At 35.8% G+C, this 14,650-nt stretch overlaps 1 protein-coding gene across 1 annotated transcript in view; it reads left to right on the top strand.

The window, feature by feature from the left end:
* LOC123316249 (probable G-protein coupled receptor 158) overlaps window positions 1–14,650 on the top strand; it is a 396,465-nt gene that overhangs the window by 336,259 nt on the left and 45,556 nt on the right. Inside the window, exon 3 of the mRNA XM_044902216.1 lies at window positions 6,737–6,860. Coding sequence (XP_044758151.1) covers window positions 6,737–6,860 — 124 coding nt within the window. The remainder of the gene's footprint in view (window positions 1–6,736; window positions 6,861–14,650) is intronic.

The raw sequence follows: 14,650 nt of genomic DNA, 5'->3' as shown, positions 1-14,650 counted from the left end.
TACATGCAATTAATGTCCAATTCGATTTTGTAACGTTGGTTGCTCCAACTGGAATATCCAACTTTGTGATGATGCGATATTTTTCAATATTCGGCTATTCATTGAAGCACGAAAGCTATCGAACGACGGAAAGGTCATAACTGATAAATAACTCAGACCGTTCACAATGGTACAGACCGACAAATCAAACTGGAAATGCTCATCTCTCAGGTGGAAACAGACCACCCGTCCAACACACACTCGCCCGTGATTAAATTCGCCCTCCGCTCAATTGCCCGTTGAATAATACGTATTTCTATTCGCATTTCGATGACGATTTTTCGCATGGGACGCCTCCAGCGCGCGTGCGCATCTCACACAGGACGCGACAGGACATCTCTGGTGGGTATTGTGTGTTTTAGATGTATTGTTTTTGTTGACATCGAAACAATATTTATTTTGATGAAAATCAATTTTACCATATAAATACACAGTAATTGTTTCTTTTCATACATTGGAGCGAATTGATTTGATGATAACAACAATATTATAGCATAATAATGATATCAGATTATTCGATATCGAAAAGAATCCAACGTTAGCTCGAGCTGATGAGTCCTGATTGTGGCCGAAACATAGTTGTCCAAAGAAGTTATTCTCCTTCCGATATGTTCAAGATTCTGAAGATCTAAATAGGTACAGTTCCTCAAAAAATATTGTGACAACGAGATGCGTGCACTTATTTGACAGAAGCTTTTTCTATCAACAAGACAGTAGTCACGAATTGGGGTTTTCAATACAAATTCTGCCGTTTGTTGATTGCGAGGTTGGCCTACTACGTTTTACACCTCATTATTAACAAGCGCCATCTCCTCGCGTTGTCGAATTATAGCCTAGTGTTGGTTTGTTGAACTCATAGAGAAAGGGAAAAGTCTCTGGCTGAAATTTCAGAAGATGCTTAAATTGGTAGATTTCTTTAATATACAGGGTGATTCATAACTATTGGTACATAGGCTAAGGGCAGATTGTTTGGACCAAAATATGGCGATAGGACCAAATATACCTCAATAAAATATTGCTGTGGAAAAAGATAGAGGGCGTTAAAGTTGAATTTTTTTTTCGTGTTTTGCTAATAATTTTACTATATATTTTCTCATCCGTTTTTAAGAAAAACATAATTGAACAGTTCAGAGCATTTGAAGGGGATTTGAAGTAACGATTTATTTATTTTATTCATTTATTTCGAAGATAAATCATAATTAAAAACAATGTAACATAAAAAGGGGAATTAGGGAAAATATGGGACATATGCTATTGTCTTCGTCTTGGTTTCTATCTGGAGGGGATTGAATCGGATACCGTTTCATGTTGTATGACGCTCTGGGTAAATAATTTCCAGTAGAACATGACAACATTGAATAAAGTTCCATCAATTCCAAACGTGCTCCACACTGAGAGAACGAAATAGTGAAATTACAGTGAAAATCTTGGGTTATTTGTGACCAACGATAATCACTGGAATTTCACAAGAAATATTTTGAAACGAAAACCTTGTAAAATCACAGAAAATATAAATCACAAGTCGGTTGTGATTTCACATGAAATTTTTTCTAATGATTTTTCTAGAAACTAAACCTGTGAATACTCATTGTGAAATCACAATGGAATTTTATGGTATCAACTGTAAAATTACATTTATTCTGTGAATTCGCGAAGGATTTTTACAGAAATAAATTGTAAAATTAAAAAATTTTGGAAAATTACAGGATTCATTGTGGAATCACCTCTTGTTCTCGCGAAAATACGTCGTGAAATTTAGCATCATTTAGACCGTAAAATACTATAATGTTGTGAATAAACAGAGCAGATTCACAGAATTTAATTGTAAATTTCAAGTATTTGTTAAAATTCCAGATTTCATTGTAGAAATACCCCACACCCTTTTAAAATTACTTCGTGAAATAACCATGAAAATTACTGGATAATTGTCTTTATTTTGTTATTCATCAAAGTAGTTGTACAGAACTAAATTTGGCACAATCACTGCCTAAAATATACATCAATATGGAAAAAAACATTAAATTAATTAAAAATAACAACTACGCCATAAAATATAGTCATCAATATGGAAAACAACAGATATGAAACATTATATCAGTTAAAAAACAACCACAACATGAAATTAATATAATCTTCTATAATATAAAAAGCAATATGAAACATTACATCAAACAAAAACAACAACCACAAATATCATCCAAAATGATTAAACATTTTTTTCAAAATATAAAAAAAATCAACATATGTAATTGTGAAGCATTCAACTGTGAAATATCAGCTTCTGAAAATATTGATATGAGTGTGCGCTTATTTAGCGTTTCATATCATAAGAGTATAAACTTAAAATTCAAAAACAAAGTATACCTAGTCTTTTTCCAACAAAAAAGACACAATCTTCTGGAATAGATAAATTTATGAATTTGTTTCCTATAAAACTTGCTTTTGTCGTGCTTGACTTACTTCCAGAATCCGGATGAATGTTGAAATGCATCCTTCGGAACATCTCCATAGATTAAATTGAGGGCCTCCCTGAATACATAGGTTGTAAACACATATCGTTTTTCCATAAAGAATTCTAATCGGTGGTTTATTCGTGAAAAAAATAATCAAATAAGTAGGAATCCAATAAGCAATATTTCGATACAGAATAATTGAATAATAAGTTGTATGCATGCGGTGTTCAATTTTTTTCATTAGTATCTGCCAAAGGAAAACCACAAATCGAACAAATAAACATCGCTTTCAAAAAATTATAACTATCTACTTACCAGTATTCCAGTATATATTACTTTTGTCACACACTTGAAACCTTGAAGGAACTTGGAAGGCAGAAATACTTGGAACTTGAAAGAACTAAATCATATTAAACAAAAAACTGAACCATGTATAACTCTTCGCACTTCAGAGTTCTTGAAGACACAGTGGATCATTCCAGAATGAATTGGGTTATGGGGTAAGTTAGTGAGTATATCCACGTACGATAGGATATGGGATTGGGCAATGAGCAGGTGCCAGTTGCAGGAAAGGTTTTGATTGGCCACAGAATGAATCTGGAAGCAGATAAAAGTTGTGATTTTACAATTGCATTATGAAATTCCATTGAAGCTGTGAATTCGGATCCAGCCGAGCGACGTCACGTACCGCATAGGTGGAAAATGACTTGATATTTGCAATCATATTGTAATATTACGCTCAAGCTATGAATGTGTTTAACACATTTTTAAAATAGATATTTTACAAAAATACCCAGACTTACGAGTTTTGTCAGCAGTAGGTACCTACTCAAAATATTTTCTGACCAAGTGACAGAATTTGTTATTCGATTATGGTTGAGGAGGAATGCAGGAACCTATATTCTCCTATATGAATTATACAAAGAATAGAATAAGATATATTTTATTTATATCTTCAGAAATGTATTCATATAAAGAACAAGTCGAGAAAAAAATTTCTACAAAAAAAAGGCCTTGTGGACTGTCTCAATGCGATGAATAAATTAGACAAAAAGTCATCAGTATGGACTCTATGTTGTACTGATGGATCAAAATTAGAAAGAGGTACAGGCATTGGGGTGTGTGGACACAGATCAATATAAGGCAGCAGTCCAAAATGAGGAGGGGAGGAAGCATTAAAAAAAAATCCTGTACACACACTCCTAGACATGCACAGAATAGTTATAACAACAAAAAAATTCTTTCCTTCACCGGTCTACACCGGAAAGCTCCTGGAGCTGCCATTAGATGAGCTCCTGAAAAGTCAGCTTCAGATGAGACTCTGCGTGTATTGGAAAAAAAACAGCACAATTTTGGCCTTCGTAAGATCATCAGTTGTTTATTAAATTTCAAGCGGCATCTTTGGAACGCTCTAATGGAAACCGATTGATCTTTTTTTTTATTCTGTTTCCATATTCGAGAGAAATATTTTGACCATAATAAATTTCAACAATTTCGCGTAAGATTTTTCTCTTGCTGTAGACATGTAAATAAAAAGTGTTCTTTCCTTGAAGGAAATTGTGCCGCGATATCATGTTGTACAATTATATTTTTTCGTGGTAATTTCACAACCGCCTTAATAACACATTGTATAAGCACATTTGTGAAGGAATTTTAAAATTAAAAGGGTTCTGAATTGTAATTCTACAACACAACATTTTTCTTCGCAAATTCACAATAAAAATTCTCAAATCACAATAACTTTGTGAAATAACGTTGTGAAATCACATTTTCATGTGATAATTCACAAAATTATTGTGATTCAAAAAAAATTTAGATCACAATAATGTTGTGAAATTACCGTTTCATGTTGAAATTCGCAAATTTATTGTAATATTGCATTGCAGTTGTAATTTTTCAGGTGAATATTACAACCCTTGTGATATCACAGAGAATTAACACATATTTTCGGTAAATTTCATATTCACTGTAAATATACATGATAGTTTTACATTTTTCATGAAATTTCGCAACACCCTTGTAGAAACATCCAGATATTAGTTGTGAAAAAAATAATCCAACCGTGTAACTGTAACCTGTCCAGCTAATATGTGGGTAATTTCACATTGTAACCTCAAGATTTTTCTCAGTGCACCGTAGAAAAATGCTATGTTGCTCTGATGAGGCCAAATGAGGCCGAAACCATGATCAGCATCTGCTTTTCTTCGGTGGAGCGTACTCCATTTGGGGCCTTGACGATGGCAAATTGGCTAGCTCAATTCGGATCGTAACACTTGTCGATATTCATATCGTCGGGTGGTATGCATCCGAATTTATCCTTCTTAAATTAAATGTTCTACGTGGCCTCCTCTGACTTCTATGCCTTTTCTAATTCTTTTAATAAAGGACTTTCGAACTTGGAAGAAAATATCAATTTGTCCCCTTATGAAAAATTCCTCCGACTTCTATGCCTTTTCTAATTCTTTTAATGAAGGTCTCTCGAACTTCGAAGAAAATATTTTTTTGTCCCCTTAAAAAAAATTCAACTTTAACGCCCTCTATCTTTTTCCACAGCAATATTTTATTGAAGTATGGTCCTATCGCCATATTTTGATCCAAACAATTTGCCCCTAGCCTATGTCCCAATAGTTGTGAATCACCCTGTAGATTATACTGCGGTACGCCACCTCATGAAACACTTGGCTTCGGGCACTTGTAAATCCTCTAGGTAGAAGCCAGTGTATTGAAACTACCATCGTCTGTTCTACAAAAACTGTAGATCTACTTTCAACTTGTACAATTATTCTTTTATTATCAACTCCCTTCGAGTCTCTAGAACAAACAAGATAGCTCCTTCTCAATTACCAAGTATAATTATTATAATATAATTTCCTTATACGTAGTAAAATAAGACAAAACAATGCAAATGTATCCAGTTACAGCCTTGGAACATAGATACAAGGAATGGAAAATAAACATTTGTTGTTGTCTAAAAACTGAAGTGAGACAGTTGTTTAGTGTCGCCAATCACAATATAGATAGTTGACACTGATATCATTGTGATATCAATTTTCAATACGAAAAGGTAGGAGCTATGTAAATTTATTTATTTTACCGCCTCTAAATAATAGCACTGTTTAACGTACACGAAATTAGCTGTTAATGAACCCTTTTATTGGTTAATTTCCTATTAATGCATTATTGTCAAGGGAAATCGAACATAGAAGTATTCAGCAGCTGCCCAAATAATTATTTCATTTGTATGTCGCATTGATTTTCGTAGTACCTAGCGGGTGAATTGAAAAGAGATGAATTGTGGAGGTTGGAGAAAAATAATGATGGTTAGAAAGTATCAATATATCTATGTACTATAGACACAACTCGAATATGCCCTCTATGGACTTCTCGAATTGTCGATCGGCCGCATAAATATCAATATTCTGATATGAACAAATTTATAAGGTGTCAAATTTTACTAGGTCTCGATAGAAAGTTTTTGCAATCAAGAATTCACATTCAATTCAAAATGTGGTCGCAGGAAAAATCTTGTAATCAACTCGTTTATTAATTGAGCTAATAGCTATTAATGATCTCGAACATTAAAACGTTAAACGTTAAAATATCTCAATCATTAATCGCTTTCATCAATAACCTAGTTGATTAAATAACTATTACGCCACTGCCTGTGTCGCGTGTCGCGCTAGACAGAGAAGCATCCAATGTTTGTACAACAACAAATACATTCGTATCACTAAAATATCAATTCCATGTATTTATGTTCTAAGGTCACAGTATGTAGAGCTCAATGTGGTGTGCATCTATGTTGCTGCAATTAATTAACCCATAATAACCTAGTGTTACACATATGTAACGCAAATTTCACTGGCAAATCTATTTTATTTCTCAGTAACTGTAGCTATTAGCGTTACATATATGTAACACCATTTTTCTCAAACAAAAACCATACAATTTTCAAACAGAAATTGAGTTGTTTTTGTCTTGTACACTCTATAAAGAATTTTTATTCAATTAGAATAGTGATCATAACTCAGGTTATTAAGGGTTAATTTTGGGGTCAGTTTTGTTTAAATAAATCACGAAATAAAAGTATTTCCTATATTGAACTCAATAGAGCTCTTCTTACATGACTGTGATCAAGTCGAAAGACCTATAAAAGGTGTTTCATGCTGAGGCACGCCACATTTCAAAAAACCGACACTAACCGCCAACTTGTTGATCTAATTCCCTTCCCTTTTCATTTCCAGGGGAACCAGCGGAATAGACGTGGATCTACGGAGAGTCGACATTGACCAATGCCCTTTGCCCAAGGGAAGCACCCAGCTCAATATATTCGCAGCATCGGACAAATGTAAAAAGAGGACGACAGAGGTAATTCACAAAGATTTTCTACTTTTGAACCCGTTCCACATGATTGATTCTGGAAGGGTCCGATGTCTACAAGTGGATTTCTTTCGAGGCTGCATTGCCGGAAACAATTCTTCTTCTTTCTTTAATGGAATAGGTTTTGCCTACGTGAAATCCGCACTGTCTCGAAAATAAAAAATTGAGAGGTTGTCTAAAACCCTGCATCTTCCTCTATAAGCAATCTTCATATAATATTCGCATTCCGTTTCCGGCCCTGGCTTTTTCGCAACAAAGATTCGAAAAAGAAGATCACTATTAATTAATCATCGGGCGGTAGTTTCAAGATGCTGTAATTTCGCTTGTGTCAAGGTCAGGCTCAGAAAATACGAGATTTTTCTCTCTTCCTGGGAATATCATTAGTTCTGCCATTCTCAGGCGTAATTTCAATCGACTTCCATCGGTTGTTTACGTGATTGCAATTCAGAAGTTTTCTCGAGAAGTTTAGGGAATTCCAAACCAGTCGATATTTCTACGGAGAAGGAATAATCGTGTGTAATTATTGGCAGAAGTTTGAATGCAGTTCTTTCCAAATGAGCAACTAGTTTGATTCCGCCTTTAGCGATATCGGATTTTTATCCGAACTTTAGTCATTAAATTTCATGGATACAAAATCCCTTCGATGTTCTTCAATCTCAGCGAGACCAATGGTACGAGACTTTTATACCCTAGTCTCGCCATTGAGGATTAACTCATATACTCAAAGGTCTTACCGATAAGACTTGAAGTATCGTCTCCTAGATACTAGTTGCGTCTCGATATTTGAATATTGTAAAAAAGTATCGAAATAATCTCGGAGGCTAAAGTAAAAATATTTCATCAAAAATAGTGAGAATGTCTCTACTGTCATTAGAAATAACATCATATCATCTCGTATCCAAGAGCAAGGGAATAGACTTATTTGTGCCACCATGTTATAAATTCATTGAAAGCTCACAAAGGGTTTTGCGGAAAAAGTCAGTTGGATCATAGTATTGTGTAGCCCGCACCTGTTTCAAGTTAAGTTAGGTGGTGTTCTTCTTACTCATCTATATATATTAATAAAAGAGGATCTATGGTTTACTTCAAAATGCTTGATTGTTCAAACGATCGCACCAAATTTGACAATTCTTTTTTTGTTGTGTTTATTATTGTTAGGGCAAGGTTTATATAACAAAATATTCCCAAAAAAAATTGTACAGAACAGAAAAAAAAAGGATTCCTTTTTCTTACGACCAATCGAGCAATCACGATGAGTTAGTTATTATTATCTACCCTAGAAATAATTTAAATGGCAAAACTAGGTTTGCCGGGTCAGCTAGTTCTGTATAAACTCTAATAGGATCCATTGTTGTATCCCGTTACCGAGAATAAATCTACAAAAAGCTTCAAAAACAAAACTATCGTTGCGGTTAAACTTATAATTTCTTAAGGCTACTTGCGACTGTGTGCCCTCCTGTGACTGAAGAGATCCAACCGTGACCTACAGATCCTTCCACACTCCGGGCATGACCGGTGGACCAAAGAACTCCACTGTAATCTGTCTAACGCTAGTTGTTCCGAATTATGATTGGCATTAACTGATTTTAGTGATTGATGCAGTATATCCTGAAACCGCTTATACTGCCCTCCTGGTCTCCGAGTTCCTTCTGTGAATTCTCCATACAGAGCTATTTTGGGGAGTCTTGCATCCTCAGAATGTGGCCGCTCCACCTGAGTCGGGCCCTCGTTACTTGAGTCTCAATTGTTATAGAACTCGCGCGCTGCAAGACTTCTGCATTTTAAACTTTTTAGAACCATCTGATGTCCAACCTATTAGATGACGTTGTTGCGTTCATCGAAGCTGTTTAATATGTCGCCTGTAGAGCGTCCAACTTTCGCTTCCGTAAAGAAGCGTTGGGAGGACCACTGCTTTGTGAACAGCTGTCTTGGTCTTCAAGTTGAGGTCGTGATTTTGAAACACTGTGTTCTTTAGCTTCCAGTATGCCCGTGATGCCGAATTGATGCGGTTGTGTATTCACGTGTCCAGGTTAGCCAGGTTAGCTTCCCAAGGATTTAGGATTTGTCAATTTTGAGTTTAAAGCCTAAAGCTTCGTATATATGTTTCTAAGAGTCCAACATAATCTGTAGATCCTCTGAACTGCTAGCGATAAATGTGCAGTTGTCTGCATATTAACGTTCCGTGATAAACATTAAACTTTGTACGGGATTTTTGCTCTGAGTCGCTTCAGGTTAAACAGGCCTCCATCAAATCTGAATCTTATCCAACACCTCTTACAGGCATATTCATATCAGCAATTATCGAGACAGCTATGGCGAAAATATTGAACAGTAAAAGCTCTAACACGCAGTTTTGTTTTATTCCACATTTGATTAAGAAATGATTGTAGAGCCATTATGCTGTATTCTAGCGGTGTTGTTGGTATGGAGGTTTTTAAACACTGCTAAGAATTTTTCGGGTTCTCCAAGGCGTCCCATGATTTTCCATTGCGCTATCCGATTCACCGAATCGAAGCCTTACTTAAATCGATATAGGCTGGTATAGATCCTGGATTGTTGTTCACGGGCCTTCTCTTGTAGCTGTCGCAGTAGTCACAGTGTAAGAATTAGGTCCACTGTACCTCGATTGGGTCGAAAGCCGCACTGGGACTCAGGTAATAGCTTTTCTAAGAGTCTCTCACATTACCCAAAAGTACAAACGCTTAAAAGTTTAGTTCATCATTTACAAGCCAAGAAATATTTCAAGTGTCACTATTTCGAAACAAAAATAAAAGAATTTTAGATCCGAGCAGATTCACCAGTTTTGGGAAAAAACACTTTTGCAAAATCCGCTGGAATTCCGTGCACGTTTTTCGGGCTCGAGTTGAGAGTAAAGGAATCATCTGAATGCTCATCTCATTGCATATTCTTTTAATATAAATTCACTCACCATCAGATAATTCACTTAGTTTCCACCTCATAAATATTGTGTCTCCCTTCCGGATTGTGGCAATCGAACCATAGAACTGACGCTCTTATTCTTCCTCGAACAGCGCATTTCTATGACCCGACACACTGCTCGATCCCGAATTCGAATATTGGTTTCTGGCTTAATTGGATTTTCATTAATGACCCCGCCGAGTTTGTTCGACCTTTGGGATTAGAATAGGGGAGATGCATACGACGCCGCTGAACTGTCGGCGGTTCAAATTAATTCGCAGGGGGCAGGGAGGGGTAGTTCGAATGGAACGATTATCGGAGATGGAGTCTGCTCCTGCTCCGATCAGAGGGGAGTATTGTTCCGGCAGTAGTGGTTGATGTCGAATGTTCAAGGATCGATGGAGAAGAAAAGGATATTTTTTTCGATAGATCAGAGTATGGGGGGGAGGTATAATTTGAGGTTATTTTGACGTTGTACTAAAAAGGGTTGGTGGTTATCTACCCGTTTATCTCTAACAATGGTAGGAGGATACGTTCAAAGCACCTCATGAGATTTAATGGCAATAGGCAATAGGTGTCAGAAATATTGAGCACTGATGCTTGACAATATTGCTAGACATTAACCCAACCAATGCCGATATCTTCCGATATCGAAGATCGTGATTAACGTGTCAAAGACGAAAAATTATATAAATATATAAGAAGTGTACTCTTCAGCCTATCGGCAAAAATACCTTTGGAAAGATTCCGAGTAAGGTTGCTGAATGGTTGGGTGTAGATAACCCGAAAGCGCATACAGGTCATTCTGGAAGACGAACATCCGCGACTTTGGTTGCCGATGCGGGAGCCTCAATGACTTAACTGAAGACACACAGTGGTTGGAAAAGTTCGTCTGTTGCTGGCCGTATTTTGCAGAAATAATCTAGCGGAGATGATAGCAATCTGCAACATCTGTTACAGTTCCTGGAGTGTCTATGATGGTAGCTACAGCTGGACTGAATATTAAGGAAACGGTCTCATCGACGAATTGCAAACAAAATATTTCATTTTTTGTATCTGGTTGCAGTAACTTTAGTGCAAATTTTAAGAATTGCCATTTTCATTTTGTTTCTTCAATAAAGAAATGAAGCATTAGTTAAGTGAAAAAAAAATATGATTTCATATTGCCCCTAGAGAGATATGAATAATGACATTTCATATTTCCCTTGGGAAATATAGGTGTGTTATGACATATGGTATCAAAGGCGATAATGCTCAATGCCGTTTCAATTAGAAAAAAAGGAAATAAAAGTTACACTTGACAAAGTTGTATTCTTGATTCCTTATTCCAACTGAGTTTGTCAAATCAATCAAATATTTCAATTCGATCGAAAGTTGTTTCAATTAAAGTACGAGTAAGAGTTAAAAACGGTTTAACTTGATTACGAGGATGTATTGATATCTAGTTAGCCTAGACCTGTTCCATGCATAAAAAAAAATTTTGCGTTACCATAGCAACGAACAATAACAGAATGTCAGTGTGAAGTTTGAGGTCAAAAAAGTAAACCAGAGTTATGCAATAAATTGAAAGAAAGAAGATGTCCACCGAAATTGTGAAAATCGAAAAATTGGAGTATCGAGCCATCATCAAGTACCTGTATTTAAAAGGGTTAAGAGGTAAGCAGATTTACGAAGATATGCTTAATACCCTTGATCAATGTCCTTCGTATGCGACCGTGAAAAATTGGACTGCAAGATTCGAAAGAGGTAAATTTTCCATTGAAGATTGTGACCGATCAGGAAGGCCAGTTTCTGCGTCAGTCCCCGAAAATATCGATGCAGTTCATGACATGATTTTATCAGACCGTCGAATTGAGTTAAAACGGATATCTGAAGCACTGAATATTTCATACGAATGCGTTCACCATGTAGTTCACGTCAATTTGGACATGAGAAAAATTGCTGCAAAATGGATCCCCAAATGTTTGAATGTTGACCAAAAGCGTGCAAGGGTAGGAGCATCGCGTTCGATCTGTGCTCGATTTGAAACCGAATTTTTACTATGGATGAGACTTGGGTACATTTCTACGATACAGAAACGAAGCAACAATCGATGGAATGGCGACCTAAGAAGTTTCGTGTCCAAAAATCTGCTGGCAAAGTTCTTGCTTCTTGTTTTTTGGGATTGCCATGGAGTATTCATGATTGATTTTTTGGATAAGGGTAGAATAATAACCAGAGATTACTATTCGACATTACTGATCACTCTACGGAAAAAATCAAAGAGAAAAGACGCGGAAAGCTATCCAAAGGTGTTTTGTTTTTGCAGGACAACGACAACGCCCCTGCACACCACTCTCATGTTGCTATGCAAAAAATTGATAATCAATTTTTTGTTCTAGTAAGAACACCCTCCTTATTCACCAGATTTGGCCCTATCCGACTATCGTCTCTTTCCTCAACTGAAAAAAAGTTTGAAAGGTAGTAAATTTTCTTTCAACGAGGAGGTAATGAAAACTATGGAGGTCTGGTTTGCTAAGCAAGAAGAAACATTTTTTTTTGAAAGGTCTAGAGACGTTGCAGGTTCGCTGTAATGAGTGTATCCAGAAGAATATGTTGAGTAATAAAATATTTTGACATTTAAATTTCGTTCTGTTCTATAGGAGGCTAAGAATTTTTCAATATATCCTCGATTCTCATGTTCTAGTCAGCAAATCACGAGTATCACATAAGAGCATTGTATTTTGTCTCGAGGAACTAGTTCAACTTAGTTGAAAACAAGCGTTACTGAAGGATTCTTTTCCATTGACAAAAAAAAAACTGAAAACAAGATAGGAAAAGTAATTAATTCAGCTTTCATCAAATTGCTTCGCAGACTTGATGATAATTAAAAAAAAAATTATTAATCATCAGTACCTACATAACTTGTTCTCCAATTGCAATATCATCTCTGACTCAAATATCTTCTGTTGACTTCAGTGAAGGATCACTCGCGTCGCGTCGTTAGAAATCCCTTCAGTAATGAAATTAATAATAAACGAAATTACTTCAGATGCATAACATCCGCTGTTAATTAAATCAACAAATGTTACTATCTAAATCGAAATAAAAACCACTTGCTTAAATTATCGTAATATACGATATTTGCAATCTGGGAATTTGAGCATAGGGATGCATACTGATACCTTCACTCTGAGAGTTAGGAAAGTGAATTGGGTTGGTTCCCAAACCCAGATGTCGCTACGGAGTATTTGTACATCATATCCGCTACTGATATTGAATAAAAGAAGCCGGAAATTCATATCAGTTTCGTCGAAGAAGGAGTTATGTAAGTTATGTTGCTCTGAGAAGGTCAGATGAGACTGAAACCATTGTCAGCATCTAATCTTTGTCGACGAAATGGAATTTCTGGTAATATTTTAGGCTTAATTAATTTTGTTTATTATTCACCTGCCTTACTCTTGAAGGCGTGATTCATTCATGAAAGTAATAATATTTCAAATATTTTCACTTTTCACTGGGAAGGTCTTTCGACCAAGTCCGGTCTTCCAAGCAGTGATGATTCTTCTGCTCTTCAGTTACAGAACCTTTATGTTGGAAAATCATCTTCCATAGATATATCAGTGGTTATTCATTCTAAAGTGGGGAAAAACGAAAAATAAATTAAAAACCTCTGACACTTCATTATTCAGCGGAATAATAATTTGGAGATCCCTTTCAAAAAAGTGATAAAGTTGATACATTCTGACAGTCAAGCTGCGATCAAAGTACGAAGATCTTATCAATTAAAATTGCTTCAATAATGTGCAATTTTCTTTCCTCTCGCCTAATTTAACTGCTCCATTTAATGTATAGGGTGGGCAAAATTCGTAGTCCATTAAGGGGATACATAGCAGCTAGAAGAAAATGGATGACGCATTTTCTAGCTCTCTTTTCCTTTTCAATCCGAAACTGAGAATAGAACCGGCCTATGATTTCTAGATTTTGAGTTATGAACGAAAACTGAAAAATTTCCATTTTCAATAATGCTGACTTACTCGCTTGTTTCAACTCGTACTCGAAAATGATTGTTTCATTCTAAAGGCACTTTTTCATGAGTTATTCGAATACGATATGATTGAATTTTTCGATATTTCGATACAGACATTTTAAAAATATGACAGAGATATCTGATTTTTCAAATGTAAACTATATCTGAATTGAAAAATTCAATAATATCATATTCGAATTACTCATAGAAAAGTGCCTGTACAATGTAACAATCATTAAAATGTAACAATCAGTACGAGTTAAAACAAGCGAGTAATTTAGCATTATTGAAAATGGTAATTTATCAATTTTTGTTCATAGCTCCAAATTTAGAAACGATGGGCCAGTTCTGTTTTCAGATTTTGATTAGTTAGGAAAAAAGAGCTTGAAAATGTGCCGTAAGTTTTCTTCTAGCTGCTATAGTTCTCGAGATACCCTCAGTGTACAACGAATTGTGTCCACCCTGTACAACTGCCCCATCTATAGTTAATTTTCATCGCCCCCTCTCTTATTGTAACTTATTGTCATACAGTCCCTGTTTTATGTGCCCACTGATAGTATGCATAAATTTTGAGACATGTATGAAACAGTTAGGCGGACGTTCAGGATGGACGTTAAGGGTCTTAAATAGCGTTCGGTGTTGACAAAAAGGCTTCCCTAATATATTCAGCACTTAGTCCAACTTTGTGGTACTTTATGAGCTCTCGGATTCGAATTATGGCACAAGCGATATTGAATTTTCGTACAATCAACTAAATTATTTAATGATATAAGGGAGACTTGATGGGGCTTACCATCCCAGGTGACCATATCTCATAACAGTTATGAAGCAGAAATGTATCCCGCGCTCC

Source organism: Coccinella septempunctata, chromosome 7, assembly GCF_907165205.1.
Source record: "Coccinella septempunctata chromosome 7, icCocSept1.1, whole genome shotgun sequence".
NCBI lineage: Eukaryota > Metazoa > Arthropoda > Insecta > Coleoptera > Coccinellidae > Coccinella > Coccinella septempunctata.
Note: the sequence above shows the minus strand (reverse complement) of the source record. Positions and strands in the feature narration are given on the sequence as shown.